Source organism: Astyanax mexicanus, chromosome 1 (genome assembly GCF_023375975.1).
Source record: "Astyanax mexicanus isolate ESR-SI-001 chromosome 1, AstMex3_surface, whole genome shotgun sequence".
Classification (NCBI taxonomy): Eukaryota; Metazoa; Chordata; class Actinopteri; order Characiformes; family Acestrorhamphidae; genus Astyanax; species Astyanax mexicanus.
Window position 1 is genome coordinate 99,455,255 of NC_064408.1, and position 19,688 is coordinate 99,474,942.

Sequence of the window (19,688 nt, forward strand, 5' to 3'; positions counted from 1 at the left end):
GACTGGAGTGTATACATTGTGTATGTATGCTAATATATGAGGAGTGACTTCAAAAACATCAGGCCAAGACGATGTGTCTGTGCAAATACTAAAAGTCAACAAACCAGACTTTCTTCATGGACAGTACACAAAAATGAGCAGAAAATAAATACAGAGGAATCCCGGGGAAATCTGTCATGACAAGCAATTAAGGGAATATTCCACTGTTTTTCAACCTAATTGCTTATCTGCATCTTTCAGCATTCAGTCACTGCAGATAACAGGTAACACATTTCTGAAGCTTTTAGGTAGGTGTTAAAGTGCATTTTGGGTAAATGAGATGTCTGATTATTTTATTAGTCTGTCTTGGAAACGGTCATAAAAAGATTAGGTTGAAAAAATGCAAGATGAATTCCATTCAGCAGTAATAATACAAAGAGCACAGCAGTATTGGTGTAAGGAGACTTTTCAGACACAGCTCAGGTCTAGTGCTGACTAAAACAGTACTAATATTGGTGATAACTCCAGTAAAAAAAAAAAAAACACACACACACACAAAGGGGGGTTGGGGGTGTGTCTGGAACCCCACCCACAGCAGTATAATCTATGTCATGGGTTATGTTTATGGTACATACACAGTTTTCTATGTCCATGCTGGCTTATTCTACACTGTATAACCTGCATTCAGAAACAATGGCAGTAAAGAACAATTAGATATATATACACACACACACACTGGTGTTAAACAGATGTTCCAGAGTTGTGTTTTCTCTTTTTGATGAACAACAAACAGAAACACAAATGCAATCAAGTCAGGGTTCGTACGATCATAAAAAAAAAAGGAAAAGTCATGGAATTTAAAAAATAGCAATGTCTAGGCTTGGATAGTTTTTGGAAAAATAAAAATACCCAGAAAGATTTTGTAAGATCATTTGAGATCTACAAACATGTTCCATTTATTGACTGAAATATGATATAGCCCTACACAATGGAGCTCTCTGGATCTGACACGTATTTTATTATTTGAAGACTGTGTCAACATTGCTTAAAGACTGTCATTATAGTTTTAGTTGATTTTTGGTTTTAATTTCAAACTCTGCACTGATGTTTTAAAGATCCTACGGTCATGAAAATTTGCCTAGGAAAAGTCCTGAAAAATCATGTAAATTTATTGGTTAAACAATTTATGAACCCTGGAAGTGATGGAGTGGATTAAGGAGTTACCAGAATATGTTGAACAGGGTTGGAAAATATGTGAAGATGAGAAATGCCAGTATTCAAACAGCAGTGTATACTAGAGGTGTGCCAAAAAATCGATTCACATAAGAATCTTGATTCTCATTTACTACGATTCAGAATCGATTTAAAATGTCCCAAAATCGATTCTGAGGGGCGGGTTTTAGACTGATTTTGGGCTGGGTATTTTTGTTGGACCTGGCAACCCTGGGGATAGCGCTTGTCCTTTCAAACGGAGATCTTCCAGACACACACAGAGCGTAGGTGTTTGAGAATCACCGGTAAGATGGCAGAACAAGCACTATATTACATTAGATTAACGTGTAGTTTCAATGTTTTATGGCAGAATGCTTCATAACAAGCATAAAAAAGATCGCTAGTAGTTAGTTTCAGTAACTGTTAGCTAGCTAACTAGCTAACTTTCCAGTTCCACCTTAAATAACGCTACAGGTGGCAGCGGGCTGCAGCATTTAAGGCGGAACGGAAAAATACAATAAGCTAATCAGAGCTAATTTCAGCTCCTCATCACAGAGGAATTAAGGAATGGACAATATGAATTAATTTCTCCACCTCCTGCCCCCTTTCTGAAGAAATACAACGACCTTAAATTAACTAGTTAATCAGCAGCTGCTCCTGAACTTTAGCGCTCCACTGCTATCATCACATCAGCCCAGCAGCGTCACCTACACACCACCGCTAGTAGCCTGGTAATAAAGCAGTGTTATTTATTATTTATTTATTGTTCATTAACGTCATTGTGATATCCCAGTGATTCCTCTGTCACTGAGGACCCACATTCCTGCACATTTTATTGTTTTTGTAACACATTACCTGCTCCAGGACCAGTGTATATTATGGAGGGTTTTTTTTCAATAAGATTCATAAGCCAGAAGCAGAAATTTTTATAATTCAAATCGTTTTGAATCAAAAATCGATTTTGAATCGAATCGTGGCCCCCAAAATCGGAATCGAATCGAATCGTGAGATAGTAAACGATTCCCACCCCTAGTGTATACCATATTATTAACCAGATGTTATGAAAATATGACACAGTGATCTGGTTATTAAGATCAGAGAATGATCCACACCACACTGGTACTGCCACTGAATATGTTGATTAGATGATGTTAAGGTGGAAGATGGAACTGGAGGAGAGATTAAAACCTATTCATGAACATTATAAACATTTCAGTGGAAAAATCATAATTCAAAGTGCTGCAGAATCCAAGACTACATGTTAAGGAATAGACTGAACAGCAACAAACCTAATCTACATTGTCTCTCTCTTACCCCAGACTTTGCTGATCAGTCAAGACATGCTCAATATCCAAATTCAGAATTTTTTTATTAGCTACAAGGCTAACATTGCTAAAATACATTAAAAGTCAAGTCATCAAACTCATTTCCCATAAATACATACCTGTCACACTCTCAACCCAATTAAACCACTTTTATTGATTGTAAGATTCTGGGCACAGTATGACTTATGTAACCTATAAACATGAACAGAGTTTAGAGAAGTCAGATTAGAATTCTGCACCTAATGCTGTGTTTACATTACTAGCCTCAGTAATCAATCCAGATTTATTTTGCTCAGAATCTGCTATCTTTCTCTCCTACAGGCAAAAGGATGCATGAAATCCAATCTGACCAATCATACTCGTGCCCATGCCCACAAATCGGATACACATCAAATCTAGAACCACAAAAAGTGACTTAAATCTGATTTGAAAAGATAAGAATTGACAATCCACACAGCTTTAAAAAAAAAGGTTTCACATATAGTCACTTCAGTCTGATAATGAATAGTCTAAAATTGCTCCTCCAGCATTTAGCTGCACGAAAAAAAAGGTAAGGGCAAGGCAAAATGCATCCTAACCCACAATTACAAGTCTATAAAAACCATAATGAAGACCTGAAGGTGATTTAGTGGGTTAAGAAAAATGTGTAAAGGCGAATCTATGGAAAACAGTTTAGGTATTTCTGGAAAACAGTTTGCTATCTAGTGCCCTCACCTTGTAACTTCAGCACTAAAGAATCATTTTTTAAATCCTTGGCTGGAAAATCCATCCTCAAGAAAAATGTCCCATATAAAATGTATATAATGAAATGAGCTTAAATAATAATAATTTATAGAGACTTTAAAAATACTAGGACATCTAGGACAGCTACCACAATCATATGTGCATAATGTTAATGTGGTGGCTTTCATTTATCAACTTTAACTTTCATTTAAATAAGATATAATAAAAACACAGTACACCTGGAGAAAAGCCCAAAGGTCCCAATATTAAAAAAAATGTCCTAAAAGGTCCTAAAATGTGCACACCGCCTCAAAGCACAGGATACAAAACACAAATCTTAATATGAACATACAATGCAGTTTCAGGAAATTGAGGCATAAACATTAAGGAGAAAAAAAAAACAGATACCGTTTATGAAGCCACCACTAAACTAGATAAAAACAGACATTTCAGAAGGCCTCCTTCTTCTTTCAGAGCTGCATTGTTCATATTGGCATGCTGGTAGTGGATGAAGATACTGGAAAAGAAAGACTAAAGCATCCAACTTCACAGACTGCTGATGCATAAGACAACAAAAAGGTGGAGTTTCCCTTCATGCTGGCCACAAGGATGTGTAAACATTGCGGAGTATAACAGGCTTTTCGATGGATGAAGGCTATTTGTCACAAATTGGAAAAATAGGTTGAGGTGTAACCTGTAAAGCTAATTAAATGAAAGGCTGTCATTGCATTAATCTTTGTTCTGCTGGTTCTTTTCTTCTTCTTCTTTTTTATCATAGTCTCATTGACTGTAAACTGCTGTTACAGTGACAGGAAGCTCAGGCTGCTATGAGCGCTTCTAATGCCCCTACGGTCCCTTAGGCATAGACAAATAGAACACTTTTCTAAAACGGCAGTCACAACTCTACTTACTTGCACATCCCTCGAGACGACAACCAAGTGGTTATAAAGTGAATAGTTTATATGCAAATAAATGCATAACATTTTATAAATCCTCTAAGATAATAATTCCTCTATATAACATTTAGGTGCTTCCCAAAGGTACTTAGTCTACCTTAAAAATTAAATATATTACGTCCTTTGTATTTCAACCATGATATCTCATGGTTTTATGGAATGATGACAGTGTTGGTTAAAGGAATATTCTGGAATACATTTTAAACTAATTTCCGACAACATAGTTCACTAAAGCCCCTTTAACACATGCATGGTAACCCTGGTAAACCTTTTCCAGACTTTTCTGGATGTAACCAGACATTACCCAAACTTTATCCTGCCAGACCCCTAGTACAAAGTCAGGGTAATGTCCGAGTGAACCCATGTGCAAGTAGAGCTTGGAATTTTCCAGGGAATTCTATTCAGATTGATCTCTTTTCTAAACAACTGAGAACACTGCCTGTAGTGACAAAATCCCCAGTACCCTGCATGTGTGAAAGGGCAGCTCAGGATAATGTGTGGACTCTGGATTTTACAAACATTTCCATATGTTCGGAGTTCATTGGTATGTATGTAGCCAAAAGATTTCTGCCATTTCAGGACACACCACAATGGGGCACTGTAACCAATGCTTCATGCTGAACAGAGGAGGACAGAGCAGAGATTTAAGAAACTGCATTCTACTCCCCCCCAAAGGCTCTACTCTACTCTACTCGTCTGTACCGCAGGATTTTTGAAAAGCACAGAACTCTTAATATTGATGTGGTGCTGCCACTGAAACAGAATCTAGACTAAAGAGGGAAGTGGAGACCGGCGAAAGTGCAGTGTTTGGGGAGCCAGGCAGCGATGGAAGGAGGGACGCTTATCTTTTCGCCTTGTACTTTGAAGTATCCCGCGGCTCTTTGCTGGGATTGCTCCAGTCATCCGCCCCAGGGCCTCCCTGATAGTGCCGCCAAGCAGACTTATTAAAGACTGGCAATCGCTCAAACGACTCACTGGAGAGAGCCTGCATTATAAAGAGAGAGAGGAAGAAAGAGACAGAGAAGGGAAATTGTTTAAAACAGCTCCAAGTGCTGTACAGGGAAGGTCAAACAAATACTCTTCCAGCAAGACCGCCTGATAATAAACTTGGATATGTACCATGACAATGTCTGCAATACCTGTCATGATAATGTTATCAACTAATCATACAATATTGCCTATTGTGTTTACTTCGTGAAAGGGCCAATAAATGGGACTAAGTCAGTTCACTGATTTTATGTTTTATATATATATTTAAAAGTTTTTAATTAAAGAGTCAGTGTGAGATTGGCAAATTTAAATTATATTTATATTACTAGCTAATCGGACACGCAATAAACAGTGCAAGAGAGCGAACGGCCATGAACACTCATTATTCACATTTTTAATATGGTCTCTGAAGTGCAAAGCTAGGCCCGATGGAGCAGAGTGGTTGGGTAAAATGTAGTAGACTGATTGGCAGAAAACACTCTTAACATAATCATGGATCTCTGTGACTCAGCAGCAAAATCAACCTCAGTGACAAGCTGGTGACAACTTAACTGAAACTGGTGAAAAATGAGATCAAATGTACCTTAGAACATGAAAACGTACAAGCCTACTAAGAAGTCCAAATGCGAAAGTACTCCTGGATCAAGTTCTATCATTTCAGAAAACACAGTTCCACTATGCTGCAGCCAAATGCTAGCTGATGTTTAGTACTGAGCATGATGAACTTGCTCAGTGGATTTCTGACAGAATCTATTCAGTCACTGACCAGTATACAGTTCAGTATACAATATACTAGGTTACGTCCAGAGTCATGTCAGAATTAGCTGACCAGTAAAGAATTTACTGGTCTATACCCCTCGAGCTGATGTTTGGCATTGAGCACAGTGACCTTGCTCTCAATTGGTAAAGCCATTGGTGGAATCCATATTCAATAAACAGCTTGACAGATAGCCAATAGTCCAATAAGCTTTTCTCCTAATATCCACAATTTGGGTTTTAAGCTCATATGGTGCCCTCTGAGACAGATATAATACTGAATCAATGAAAGAAATAAAAGATGAATGAATAATTTCTAAATTTTTAAACATAGGAAAATGTGTAACCATCAAGTGGTGTTTAAACTGTGTAAAGCTACAGCCATGTTTCTTATAAATGTCACTTTTAGTACAATATCAGCAATAAATTGTAAAACATAATAAAACACATACATACATACATACATACATACATTATGATCAAGCTACTGGTAAACTGGTCCAACTATAACGAGTCTAAATCCGTCTGTCCATTTTTTATAGAACATGTTACTTTGTGTTCTACTACACATACAAAACAAATAACAGACTCAAAGTACACTGTGATGAAATTATAGTAATAATAGAACATATCGCTTCCCTAAAGGTCAAACTCACCTTCAGATAGATGACAGCATCTGTCCCCACTCCTTCCATTGAGTACAGCTTCAGGTCTCCCTGAAAGTAGCGAGCGTACAGTCTGGAGATCGGCAGGCCATGGCCAAATCCAGCCTGAGAAAATCCATACAACAAACAAAAAGGAAGAAGAAGAGCAAGAACAACATCTCAACAAAGACAATAGTGTTTAAATTACACTGAACAATAACAGCTGTGGCATCAGCCTAAAGAGGTGCTGAGCCACCTTAGTGGAAAATAATAGGGTGGGAATCTCGAGGCACCTTACGATTCGATTTGATTACTATTCAGAGGTCTGGGACGATAAAACGATGGATCTTTTTCTTCTATACAGGTTTTATTTTTTTCGTTGTAAGAATACTTAGTACATTTAAAGTAAAGTATCAGTAATGATCCACAATGAATCCTGCTATTTACTATGCTCTTTGACACTATTTCTATTTACTTGAAAATAAAGCTTAGTTATTTCAATTAATCAGATGATTAATACAAATCTAGGATTAATGCTGTTAGGGTAATATTAAAACAAGAAGATGATTATAATATTTTGGCTGATCAGTGTATTGTATACATGGAGCTCGATTTAATGTTGTGGCTGATCTGTGTTTTTTTTTAACGAGAATATTATAATGTGCTGAGTTACTGAGTTTAACTGGGAGATGTAATGGAGGAAATAAACTAAAAGAAAGTGTAGCTGCTTATCCTAACCTACCTCAGCTGTGTGTGTGTGTGTGTGTCTAAGACAGAAAGAGCGAGAGAAAGAGAGAAAGATTGTGGGTTGAGAGTTTGAAGGAAAAAGAAGAGGACGAAAGTAGGGAATAGCTCGATTGGTCGCTTGCTGGATGAGCGTGTTAACCGGAGATAAACTAGCATCAATAAACAGCATGATGGTGCAAGCGGGCATGAAATTGTGTACTAGGAGGTCAAAATATGCGCCTACATGCAGACAGGTCTAAATCGATTTTTGGCACTTGTGCATTTATTCAGAATCGTCCATAAGAAATAAAATTTTCCCTGACTCCTAATGGACAGTAGGGGTGTCCCGATTCTCTAAATCCTCGATTCGATTTTAGGGTCACGATTCGATTCGATTCTCGATTTTCTTTTTTTTTTACAGCAGAGAGGCCTATGCCGGTTTTAGATTAGTCTATTGTCATTCATTGGTTTGATTAATCAAATTTACAATATCTTATTTCAAAAGGTGGGCTTGATATAAGTGATGCAAAGTGATACAAGTGATCTGTAATACACCACATTAGGCACTAATGGTCAAATTTAAATAATGTAATTAAGATTTATATGTAATGCCATCTAGTGGATTTTTTTGGTAGCAGTAGTGTGCACTATTAAAACAGCAATAATAACAAAATAAATAATAAAAAAAAATACAGGAACAGTCATGTACAAAATAATAGAACAATTAGAGCCTTAACAAACTGAACTCTATCCTACTATAACAGTTAAATATGAAAAATAATACTCGGTTCCTGAGAATGACAAGTTTTTTTCTTCAACAAAGATATATTATTAACTTTATCTGAGAGAAAGATGCTTCTGAAGGTACTAAAACTATTAACATATTTGAGGCTAGACAAAACAACTGTTATTTTTATATTTTCAAGTTTTTCTTTAAGAAGATGAGAATGTCCACATTCTCCGGAGAAAGGGCTGCTCTTTTAGCAGTCACAATGTCCACGGCTACAGTGTGCTGCGCCATTTGCGTAGCACTCGCGCGCTTGCGTAGCTTAGAGGGAGGGATCGTCGATCATCTTTTTGACTTCGATGCTCGAGACCATGACATAATTTTGATCGATTTCAATGAAATATTGAAATCGTGACACCCCTAGTGGACAGTGATGACATACCCCCTTGTGGGCAAGTCCACTGGCTGGGAACTTAGTGCCACGAGCATACTGTAAGAGCCAGCAGGAGTTTAGTAGTAGCTAGTTTCCAGCCAAGCTGACTCAGCCTTTATCCAAGCCAATGCCACACAGCATGCAGTCTATGTATGATCATATTGTAGAACTGTAGATAAATCCACAAAATCTGTTTTTTTTTTAAAGCCGCTATGTTTTTCTTTACCAGTGGTACTCGTTTGGACTCCAGGCTGGGTGTTGGTGCAGTGGAATAGGTATAGTTGAAGAGCCTATCAATCTTCCTTAGAGCCACACCCCCACCCTTGTCACTGATCTAGAGAAAAGGCAGAGGATTTAGTGTGGTTTGTTGTTCACATCTTTAAATAAATAAACTAAATCGTTGTGGGTTAGAGAGCGGACATGTTTAGAGTGTAACTGACCTTTATAGACAGGTCCTCCTTCCCTAAAGTTACTTTAGCTTTAATAATTGGAAGGTCTGTCTCATCTTCTTCATGGTGCTCCACTGTAGCTCGCATTGCATTCTAAACACACAGAGACAAAGGGAAGGGAATTATGCATGTTAGAGTATTTAGGGTGTGCAATAAGACTCAATTATGATAAATTATTAAATGTATATTTTTCCTTTCCTTTTTTCATTTAATATTAACAAAACATTGACAACATGTCTAAATGGAGACATGGTTTATGACTGTATTTGATTCGGCACTACAGATTATTAAAATGGAACATTTATGCTTTGAGATTTGCAAATCTCAGCAGCGCATGACATCCTGGTAGAATGACAACAGCTTACAGAGCTTCACCACCTAAAATTCGTTTCAATAAAACACACAGTTGCTAAAGATTTAAGGACAATAGAGATGACGTCATCCTGTACTGGCAATGCGCTGATATCAGCAAACAAACGCTGGACACAATACAACCGTGTATTGAAAGCATGTGATGAAGTCATGTGATAAAAGTAAGAATGGGACAGTAGTACAAGAGCAGTTTAAGACTAGTAAATACATACACAGATTATTCATTGTTCCAGAATTTCCAAAAAAAAGTGCACCACACCATGAAGATTAAGCCGTTTCATATCCAAAAATCTGTCCTTCATTGAAAAACACCCACAATCGCACACAAGCATCAAAACCGAATAGAAGATCCACTGTAGCTTTATATCGCAATGATACAAGATTGATGTACAAGATACAAGACTTTAAATGGTGTCGTGTAATGATGTGCCACAGCTAGTCTCAACCAGTTCTTTACAGTTTTTCTAAACTACTGCTTTTGAACTTTCTGATAGATCCTGACATGTAGTGCCCAACTCCTGGCAGTTTGAAAGCTCATAAACAGTGCTCAAGATGGCAGTATTTAAACAGCAATTTTTCATATACACTACCAGTCAAAAGGTTTAGAACACCAATATTTTCGCTACTCTCTGGCTTCAGCTGTAAATTCTCTAAAGAAGAGTTTTACTTTTAAGAGTTATCAGTGTTTCTGTGTGTTTTTAGTAATGATGAAAGTGTGAATGTGCGGTGTGTAAGTAGAGTGTACAGCAACACCTAAGTTTAATTGCTGCTGCAGCACTCATCTGCACATCACTTTTCCTCTTGGTGAAATAGGCCTTACACAGCCTGGAGGAGTGTTTGGGGTCATTGTCCTGTTAAAAAATAAGTGATCGACCAACTAAACGCAAACCAGATGGGATGGCATGTCGCTGCAGGATGCTGTGGTAGCCATGCTGGTTCAGTATCCCTTCAATTTTGAATAAATCCCCAACAGTGTCACCAGCAAAACACCCCCACCCACACCATCACAGCTCCTCCTCCCCCATGCTTCACAGTGGGAACCGGGCATGTGGAATCCATCCGTTCACCATTTCTGCGTCTCACAAAGACACGGCCGTTGGAACCAAAGATCTCAAATTTGGACCCATCAGACCAAAGCACAGATTTCCACTGGTTTAATGTCCATTCCTTGTGTTTCTTGGCCCAAACAAGTCTCTTCTGCTTGTTGCCTCTCCTTAGCAGTGGTTTCCTAGCAGCTATTTGATCATGAAGGCCTAATTTGTGCAGTCTCCTCTTAACAGCTGTTCTAGAGATGGGTCTGCTGCTAGAACTCTGTGTGGCATTCAACTGGTCTCTGATCTGAGCTGCTGGTAACTTGCGATTTCTGAGGCTGGTGACTCGGATGAACTTGTCCTGGGAAGCAGAGGTGACTCTTGGTCTTCCTTTTCTGGGTCGGGCCTCATGTGTGCCAGTTTCGTTGTAGCGCTTGATGATTTTTGCAACTCCACTTGGGGACACATTTAAAGTTTTTGCAATTTTCCGGACTGACTGACCCTTATTTCTTAAAGTAATGATGGCCACTCATTTTTCTTAAGTTACCTGATTTGGATCAACATCGCAAATTGTCAATACTTTATTTTTCCAATTTATTTTTCTCATCAGTAATGAAATCATGCCATCACGTAATCTGTAATTACCAATACAGATCACATTCTTAAAAACACTTACTATGACAAGAGTATTTAGTTATCTCACTCATCCCAAACAAACATACATATCTACGACTACACTAACCTGGCTGACCCAACATTCATGGTTTTTACAAACAGCTATTACATTTTTAATCTCAGTCACTGATAAGACCATCTTTTCTGAATAGCCAGATGGTTTTGATTTGATTCACTCAATGGAGGTTAATTAATAACTTACTACATTTATTATCAAGGAATAACCCGCAAGGAAAGACAGTTTATATAAAGACACACATGATCTGCAGAACAGCAAACATGTGATAATGGGTAATAAAGCAGGTCAGACTGATTTATTGTATTTGGCGTCGGATCTGTTCTGAAATTGATGCCATAAACAGCATCTGGACAAGTTTGAAAAGCTTACCTTGAACAGTTCAAACAGCATGTGGAAGAGGTGAGAGGGCACATACACAGCCTGGATGGGCTTCTTAGGTGCTTTAGCTACAAAAACAAAGTTTATAACACATTAATATTTACAAATATTTTAATATTGTTCTTTCATATCCTAAACATTATTTTTTTATAGCTTAAGTTGAAAATTCACATACTCACTGTGCTACTTTTCTCAGATCCTTATCCAGTAACATTTAAATCTGAATTAGATTGACTGTATCTACTTTTTTTTTTTTTTTTAGTTTTTGAGCAACATGACTCTGCATAACAATTGCAACATGTACTATTGTGAAATCCAAAAATGGATCAGCATGTACCATTGAACTCCTCGATCTTCAGCCCCGGGGCAGCAGGGTAGTATTGCTCACACAGCATCTTGGCTGTCTCAAACGCATCTGAAAGCAAGAGTAAGATTTGCTTTGTAAAACGAGGTCATAAATCACAGGAGAGAGTGAAAGTACAAAGTGAAAAACAAAGGATTCATGTTACCAGTCACTACATCAGCCACACTGCATGCAGGATCAATGCTGCCGATGTGTTTGGGATGTGCTGGATTTGTATCGTTGCCAAAGAGGAGTGCTATAATGGGAGAAATGAGCAAATTGAAAGTTACAACAGACCAGGGAATTTTTTTTTTACTAACACTACTAAAAGTTTTAAAACACTAACATTATTCCCTTTATGCTTTTCTGGTAAAGTCAATGAACAGAAATGGTACTACAAATTAAGGTAATTTGCCAGGGTCTTTAAAGTAAACAAATGATCTTAAACTGAAAAAAGTAATTTTAGTATTGTAAAAATAAGTATATCATAAAAAAAACTAGAAAAAACATATATTGTTTAAAAGAATAGCGGGAGTGATTTGTAGCAAACAATTTATTGGTTAACAGTTAGTAGCAGTTCTCCAATTTCCAAAAGTGTTGTCTGTAGTGAAGCAGTGCTGGAGAAGATACTGCACTCTTTACTGCAGCATTTACACACACATTTTTTTTTTTATTATAATGATGAAAGACACAGGAACACATAACTCTGTAATTATTAAAAGTTCTTTAGAGAAATTACAGATAAAGCCAGAGAGTGGTGAGTTTGGTCTCCTACACCTTCAAAAGACTCTTGGAAACTGGAGAAAACTGGTACAGGAAAAGGAAGTCTGGCTGACCCACATGGCAACAGCACCTTTAGCTCAGCTTAACACTGGACTAAGTCTCTTTTTCAGCAGTAAAGAGAAGGACTGACAGGTAGAGTGCAGTAATAGTCATTGGTGAGATAAGAAAAAAATAAAAAGCAACTTGTCTGGGTCATACTGGACAATTATTGTACAAATGGGGATGTTCTGAAACTTTTGACTGGTAGTTTATGTGTGTTGTTATTAACAGTGACTTACTATGCTGGTTGATGAGCATGCGGAAGGAGATGCGGTTGGTGTAGAAGCGGTCCAGGAAGTACTGGATGTTAGAGGTGACAAAAGGGTCAAATCCAAACTTCTCCTTATACTCGATCAACCCCTGGGCCATGGTGGGGACCACGTCATTGTGTCTGTTTCGGATTTCAATAAGGGCCTCCAAAAAGCTGAAATACAAAAAAACAAATGGTCAATGGTACAACAGTAAAATACTGGGATCCTGAGTAGAAGATTTATATAGAATATAAATAAATATAGTGCCTACATTACAATTTAACACTGAAGTCATTCAGACACACAAGTGTTGAATAAACCAAAATACTTTATTAATTCAGGTGGGACATTACCCAGGGTGCTTTATGAGGCTGGTAACTCTAATGAACTTATCCTGAAATTATCTTGGTCGTCCTTTCCTGAGGCATTTCATCATAAAGGATACTTTCAAAGTTCTTCTAAAATATAAAGCACAGTTTACTTAAAACTTTTTGCTTTAGTAAAAAATTCCATCTATTTTTTTTTTCATAACTTGACTGGTACTGTATATGTGATTATTGATCCTTTACCCCACAGTGATTGTTTATAGGCAATAATACGCTTTTCTTTTTAATAAATGACAGTAACTGTGGCATTAAAACATATTGTATAGTGTTGCAGAGTGACATCATTATTACCACAAAAGTCTATTTATTGAACATCTATTTCCCTTGTAAACTACCATGTTGGCATGTGAATCACTATCTTGTTCTACTTGTCAGCTGCATTTTAGCAAAGGTGGAAAGTAACGATTTACATTTCACTCATGTTACTGTAATTGAGTAGATTTTATGAGTAATTTGTCTTTTTTAAGATAGTTTTTAAAATAGGTAATTTTACTTTTAAAAATAAAAAAATAAAATGCTGGGAAAAACTGCATCTCATGACTGAAGATGTGTGACCAAAAAACCCAATATCACTACAGAGGTATGGACATCAGCATTTTCATAGCTTTTCACTGCCATGTTTCCATCCTGCATACATACCCAGACTTATAGCAGGGGTGTATGTAGCTACACTTATTTACATTACGCTTTCACAAGTAGGGACCATACAGTAAACACACACAACTGTAATAGGAAGTTTACATTTTTAGTGGACATTATTATACACAGCGATTTAAAAATTGGTGGGTAAGTACCATGGAGTCAAGGTGAACTATTTTTATTGAAAGAAATCACGCTAGTATAGTCCTGATTGAATAAACAGTAGGCTATAGTGCACTGTGTTCATCATAGCCAGGATTAACTTTTTCCACAATAGCTCTTGTGTGATAGGATCAGACAGACTAGACTTCCCTCCCCAAGTGCATCAGTGAGCCCCTGGGCGTCCGTGACCCGGTCGACAGTTCTTCTTCCTTTAATATACTTCGGCTAGGTCCTGACCCAGTTGTCTAGCCATCACAATTTGTCAGCAATCACAGCCTCTTCTATTTTGTTACTATGTCTTTTACATCTATAAACAACGTGTGTCTGTGGACTAGAGCCAATTAGCCTTTAATATTTACATTTTTGCTAAGCCATTATATACTGTTGCTCTTTTTAGACTGCAGTCAGCTTCACTACCTTCCTTCTTTAGTTTGAGCCACTGCACTGAATGCTGGAAATAAAGGAATGCCTCTTAGTAAACTTGGACACAAAGCAGAAAATGAAATGACTGCACTCACTCATTCAGGGCATGTGGGTCATCTGGGCTCCTATTTTCATACTCGAGTAATTCCACAAAGCTCTGCATGTACCTTAAGAAAAACAATGCAAAATATATTTGGTTTAAAAAAACAGCATTGTGTAAAATTTCAAACAGAACTTACATAACAATACATTTTATATAGTACAATACATTTTTTATATAAGAAATGTGTTTAGTTTTGGATAGTTTTGCACAGAAATTATCTGGAGTGCTGGTGATGCACACATTAATTACAAACAGCAGTGCTAATCAGTCATAAATCAGTGTTGATAAACAGCGCGACAACATCAGCTGCCACAAACACACTCATGACATGAGGGACTTGTCGCTGCCAGCGTGAACGCAGCATGGGCATTCCCAATGTGGGCCTGCAGCGGAGTCTATAGTACATTTGTAGCAATACATAAATAAACCAGTTAATTAATAAATCAATCAATAACTCAGTGGTCCTGATCTTTTCCACTACATTCTGTTCCTTTAAAAAATACTTGATCGGCCCTAATTTCCAATCACATGAGCTCACTGTATAATACTTAATATTACAGACGCAACTATATGAAAATTCTGCCCCCCGCACCAAAACAGTGTCCCACTCTTTCAGGAATACAATTTTCACACGACAACATGTACACAATAAGAGTATTGAAAACCTATCTGCATAAACTGTGGTTACTACTTACATATGCAAAGTTTCTGGGTAAGATACAAATCCATTTAAAAAAACACACTGGTAACTAGTGTTACTTTTGGTACAGTTATATCATGGCCACATAGAAATATATAAGTATACATTTTATATATTTTACCTAAATGATACAAGTAGTATGTGTGAAAACATGTGTAGACAAGGGGAAAAAAACATTGATTTATTCGAGTGATTCTGATATCCTCCACTGACTTAAATCCCAATTCAGTGTACGTGCTCCATAAAACAGAGCTCTGAGGCCTCTGTGCCAAAACCACTCACCATTTCTGTACCAGTCTGACGGAGGGCTGACTCAGCAGCTTGTCAGGCAGCAGGTTGACCTCTCGCATGGTGTTGGCCAGCCGTACAGGCAACTCCTTTCGCAGGAACATGTATGAAGTTTTCTCACATGCATTGTCTCTACCTGGAAAAAACAAAAAAACACTCAGATAGACAAAGCAAAAGGAATGAAGGAGGTCCTGTTTACCCATAGGAAACGACCTGCTGAATCATCATGAATGTTGGATGTGGATCTGGATCCATGCCAACATTTCCACAGGGGAAACAAATGTGTGGTTAAAAGCACACGATTACAGTCTAATCAGGTATATATTAAACAGACTGATGGACATGAGGAGCAACATGTAGCACGCGTATTAATTATGCATCAGTCAGAGCAACAGCAGGACCTGAAACTCAGTAATGACCTAATGTAAAACTACTCTCACTAGAAAAAGTGTAATCCGAGGTATGAATCACTGTTGACAAAGTGACGTGAACCATGAAATCATGAAACCTCATTAAGAAGTGTGATGTAATCCAGAGCGTGTGAGAAATCAGTGTGAGCCAATTAGTCTAAGTGCTGTCAGTTTCAAAAGAGAACTCCCTTTAATGTCAATAATCAATATGAATTACAACAGTACATTCTACCCTTTTTCTACCCCAATTAGTCACACTGTTCTATTATAACATTTACTAAGTTAAACTATTTGCATTAATACATAATAAGGGTTTGGTGATACTTTTTACCCACAAAATATAAAAGATAATCTTATCAAATCTTTATTTTAAAACCCAAAATCTTGTTGAATTTTAAAAATATGCATTACTACAATTTAACCCACACTGCATGAAGCTGTTCTACACAAATAAAAGGTTTACAGTGGTAATTCTTAGTCTAAGGAGATATAAAAGAAAAAAATAGTTATAGTCTATTGTTACTGTCATGCAAAAAAACAATATATCCAAAATGACTTCATATACAGTTGTTTTTAGAGATTTCTACTTTAAAAAAAATCAAACATCATCAGTTTCACATTTTGTCAAACAGCAGAAACGGAGATACAAGGTTGGTTATTGCATGACAAAAACAACGTGCATCGGCCTAAGAACTATGACAGGAGTAAATCTGGGGCCCTGTGTTGTGTTTTACCTTATGATAAACAGATCCACTATCTCTGTCTTCCACTCACTGTTTCCTCAAGGGCAAATCAAGGTAAAAAGAGATCTGAATACATGACAGATGTAATCAGGGAGGGCTCTGATGAATGACAATGAATGTGTTAAAATACAGCTTCTTAAGCTAAAGTTGTTTCAACCCAGAGAAGCTCAGCTGAATACTTAAGTAGGGGTTAAAACACATACACTAATGGTTAAACGTTCAAAACACCCCTATTTTTAAGTTGCCCAGTAGCAGTGCTGTATGGCCCAGACAAGCTGCTTTCTTACTTTTTTCTCTTAGCAACAACTTTATTACTGTACTTTACCAGGCAGACCTCTAATTATAGTTCTTATGTTTTGAGGAGACTTCTGAGGAGACTTCTCCTCACTCTTGAAACTGAGATTTAGTCAAATGTTAAGCTAAAGATGTTGCCATGTGGGTCACGCAGACCTCCTCCAGTAATTTCTATGAAGGTAAAACCTAAACTTTGAACAGTTACAGAGTTCTTTGTGCTTCTGTGTGTTTTCATTTATTACAAGGAAAGTGTGGATGTGCTGTGTGTTGGTAAATGCTGCAGTACTGAGTGCATCAACATTATTTGTTACAGCACTGCTTTAAGTTACTACAGACAAAGACTGTAAAAATACTTTATCCACTTCCAAAGCTCAATTTATTTCCGCTGTTGAATTGTTTGCTAACCCCTACTTTGTTTTTAACAATATATGATTTTTTTTTATTTAGCAGAAATAACTGCAATAAAATATTTTTAACAGTTTACTACGATTTTAAGCAGGACTCAGGAACACACCTCAGCTATTACTGAAAAAAAAGATGGTATAGGTTTTAGTGCCTCTTTAATGTCTCTGGCAAAAATTTTGTACACTAGATTCTGTACCACTGACTACACCTCAAATACTTAAATGGCGAAAATAAAGGGAAAATGGGGATGATCTAAAACTTTTGACCAGTATATATACTTATATACACATATATACATATACAGCTCTGGAACAAAATAAGAGACCACTTAAAAATAATGAGTTTCTTTGATTTTACCAAATTGAAAACGTCTGGAACATAATCAACGATGGATGATCACAAGCCACCGAACCAAGTTAAACTGCTTGAATTTTTGCAACAAGAGTGGCATAAAGTTATCCAAAAGCAGTGTGTAAGACTGGTGGAGGAGAACATGCCAAGATGCATAAAAACTCTGATTGAAAAAACAGGGTTATTCCAACAAAAATTGATTTCTAACTTTTCTTAAACTTGAACTTGTTTTCTTTGCATTATTTGAAATCTGAAAGCCTAAATGACAATGTTTTATTTAGAAAATGGGAGAAAAGTTCTCTATAGTGTATAGAATAAAACAACAATGTTCGTTTAACTCAAACATCTCCCTATCAATAGAAAAATCAAAGAAAAGTGGTCTCTATTTTTTTCCAGAGCTGTATAAGTTACATGTTTAACTTTACCCAACAAACAATATTTTTCCAATTTTCCGTTCCACCTTAAATGCTGCAGCAGTTCGCCACACTCTGTACAGTCTGTAACGACAGTAACAGACCGCGACCACAGCGAAATTTAAGGTGGAATGGATAAATAGAAGGAGCCAACTTGAGCATCGTAGGTAGAAGCACTTACCGAATTCCAGGAACTGTTTGATGGAGAGAGGAGAGGGAGAAAAGCGGGAGTAGTACTCGATCTTCGGATTAGAGGCGTTCTTCAGCAGGACCAGAGACAGCCTCATGATGAGGGAATGAGCCGAGTCCCCCCGGTTAGCTGTCCGGCTGTACTGATCTTCTGAAAGGGCGACAGCAATGGAGACCAGCGGCCCAGGCGGAGCAGCGCATTGGATAAATAAATTAACAAATAAATAAAATAATAATTACAATGAACCGTGCCGCCCGACCGCCTATATATTAACAGACATCTTCCGTCACTGTCTCTCCAAACTGACCATCAAAATTACCCCGAACAACACCAGCCCGCTCTGCTCCTCACATCTCATACAACCGTCCTCACAACCGCACACTGCGACGCCACAGTCAACAGACTCCTGATTGGCTGGCGGTGGCCGCAAAGCGCCAACTCTGCACCGCCATTGGCTGCCCGCGTATGTTACCGGTCTTTCATTGGCTGCCAGGTTAGGTTGATTTTCTTAATTGCGATGGGGAGTTTGATTCAGCTTCATTAAACCGATTCACTGGAACTATTAGATTCAATGAGTTAAATAGAACAACACTTCAACAGTTTATACAATAATAAACAAAGATAATAATAACTTAAATGATAATATAGTGGAAAGATAACGTCCTCAGCACACATAAAGATTATGTAAAAAAAACCTACTGGATAAACTAAATAGAAAAAAAAACATAACAAAAATATCTTTAATATATTTTTAATATTGTTATGTTCTCCTGTATTTGTGTATATATGGATTCTATATTATATTGTTATATTTTTTCTTGGCACTACTGTGCTGCTGTAACACTGTAACTTTCCCCTGCTGTGGGATTAATTAAGGTTTATTTCATGTCATTATATTCAGTAACCAATTCATGTATTCTCAGGTCTAAAGTAATGTAAATATAAGAACTAGTTAATAATTATAAATGTCTCCCCTGTCATTTTATTTAATTTTAATTATTCATTTATTTTACTACAGTTTTATTTAATATACAATATATTCCCTGAATGTATGTAGTACATAGTTTTGATAATGTTATTTAAAGGTCAAAGGCATTATTAAGGAGAACAATGAGAAACCTTATATGTAGTTTAACTAATGCCTTCATAAACGAAAAACTTTCACATAATACAAAAATATTGTTCAAATAAGTTACTTGTACATTGAACAAACACGAACAATTCGCTTTTGACATCAATTATATATTTTTGTTGTGAAAACTCCATAAATGTCTTATAATATTATTTATTTAAAAAAACAGACTCCATATCTCTTTTGTGAATCGGTTCGACTCATAGCTATATACAGTCTATGGTTCGACTGATTCACT

At 37.1% G+C, this 19,688-nt stretch overlaps 1 protein-coding gene across 1 annotated transcript; it reads right to left on the reverse strand.

Annotated features, from left to right (window-relative positions):
• Window positions 1-2,541: 2,541 nt before the first annotated feature.
• pdk3a (pyruvate dehydrogenase kinase, isozyme 3a) lies at window positions 2,542-18,717 on the reverse strand. Its single transcript, XM_007252292.4, has 11 exons — window positions 18,310-18,717; window positions 15,507-15,648; window positions 14,517-14,588; window positions 12,800-12,984; window positions 11,905-11,994; window positions 11,733-11,810; window positions 11,387-11,463; window positions 8,912-9,013; window positions 8,698-8,805; window positions 6,598-6,711; window positions 2,542-5,180 (listed from the first exon to the last, which is right to left on the reverse strand). The coding sequence occupies exons 1-11, from the start codon at window positions 18,413-18,415 to the stop codon at window positions 5,037-5,039; spliced, it is 1,218 nt and encodes a 405-aa protein (XP_007252354.1). The 5' UTR covers window positions 18,416-18,717; the 3' UTR covers window positions 2,542-5,036.
• Between the last annotated feature and the right edge of the window lie 971 nt (window positions 18,718-19,688).

Coding starts and splice junctions, on each gene's coding strand:
- pdk3a (XM_007252292.4), bottom strand. CDS start 18,415: ATGAGGCTGTCTCTGGTCCTGCTGAAGAACGCCTCTAATCCGAAGATC. Junction 14,589..15,506: donor GTCAGACTGGTACAGAAATG/GTGAGTGGTTTT, acceptor GTTTTTCTTAAG/GTACATGCAGAGCTTTGTGG. Junction 8,806..8,911: donor AGGAGGACCTGTCTATAAAG/GTCAGTTACACT, acceptor CCTTTTCTCTAG/ATCAGTGACAAGGGTGGGGG.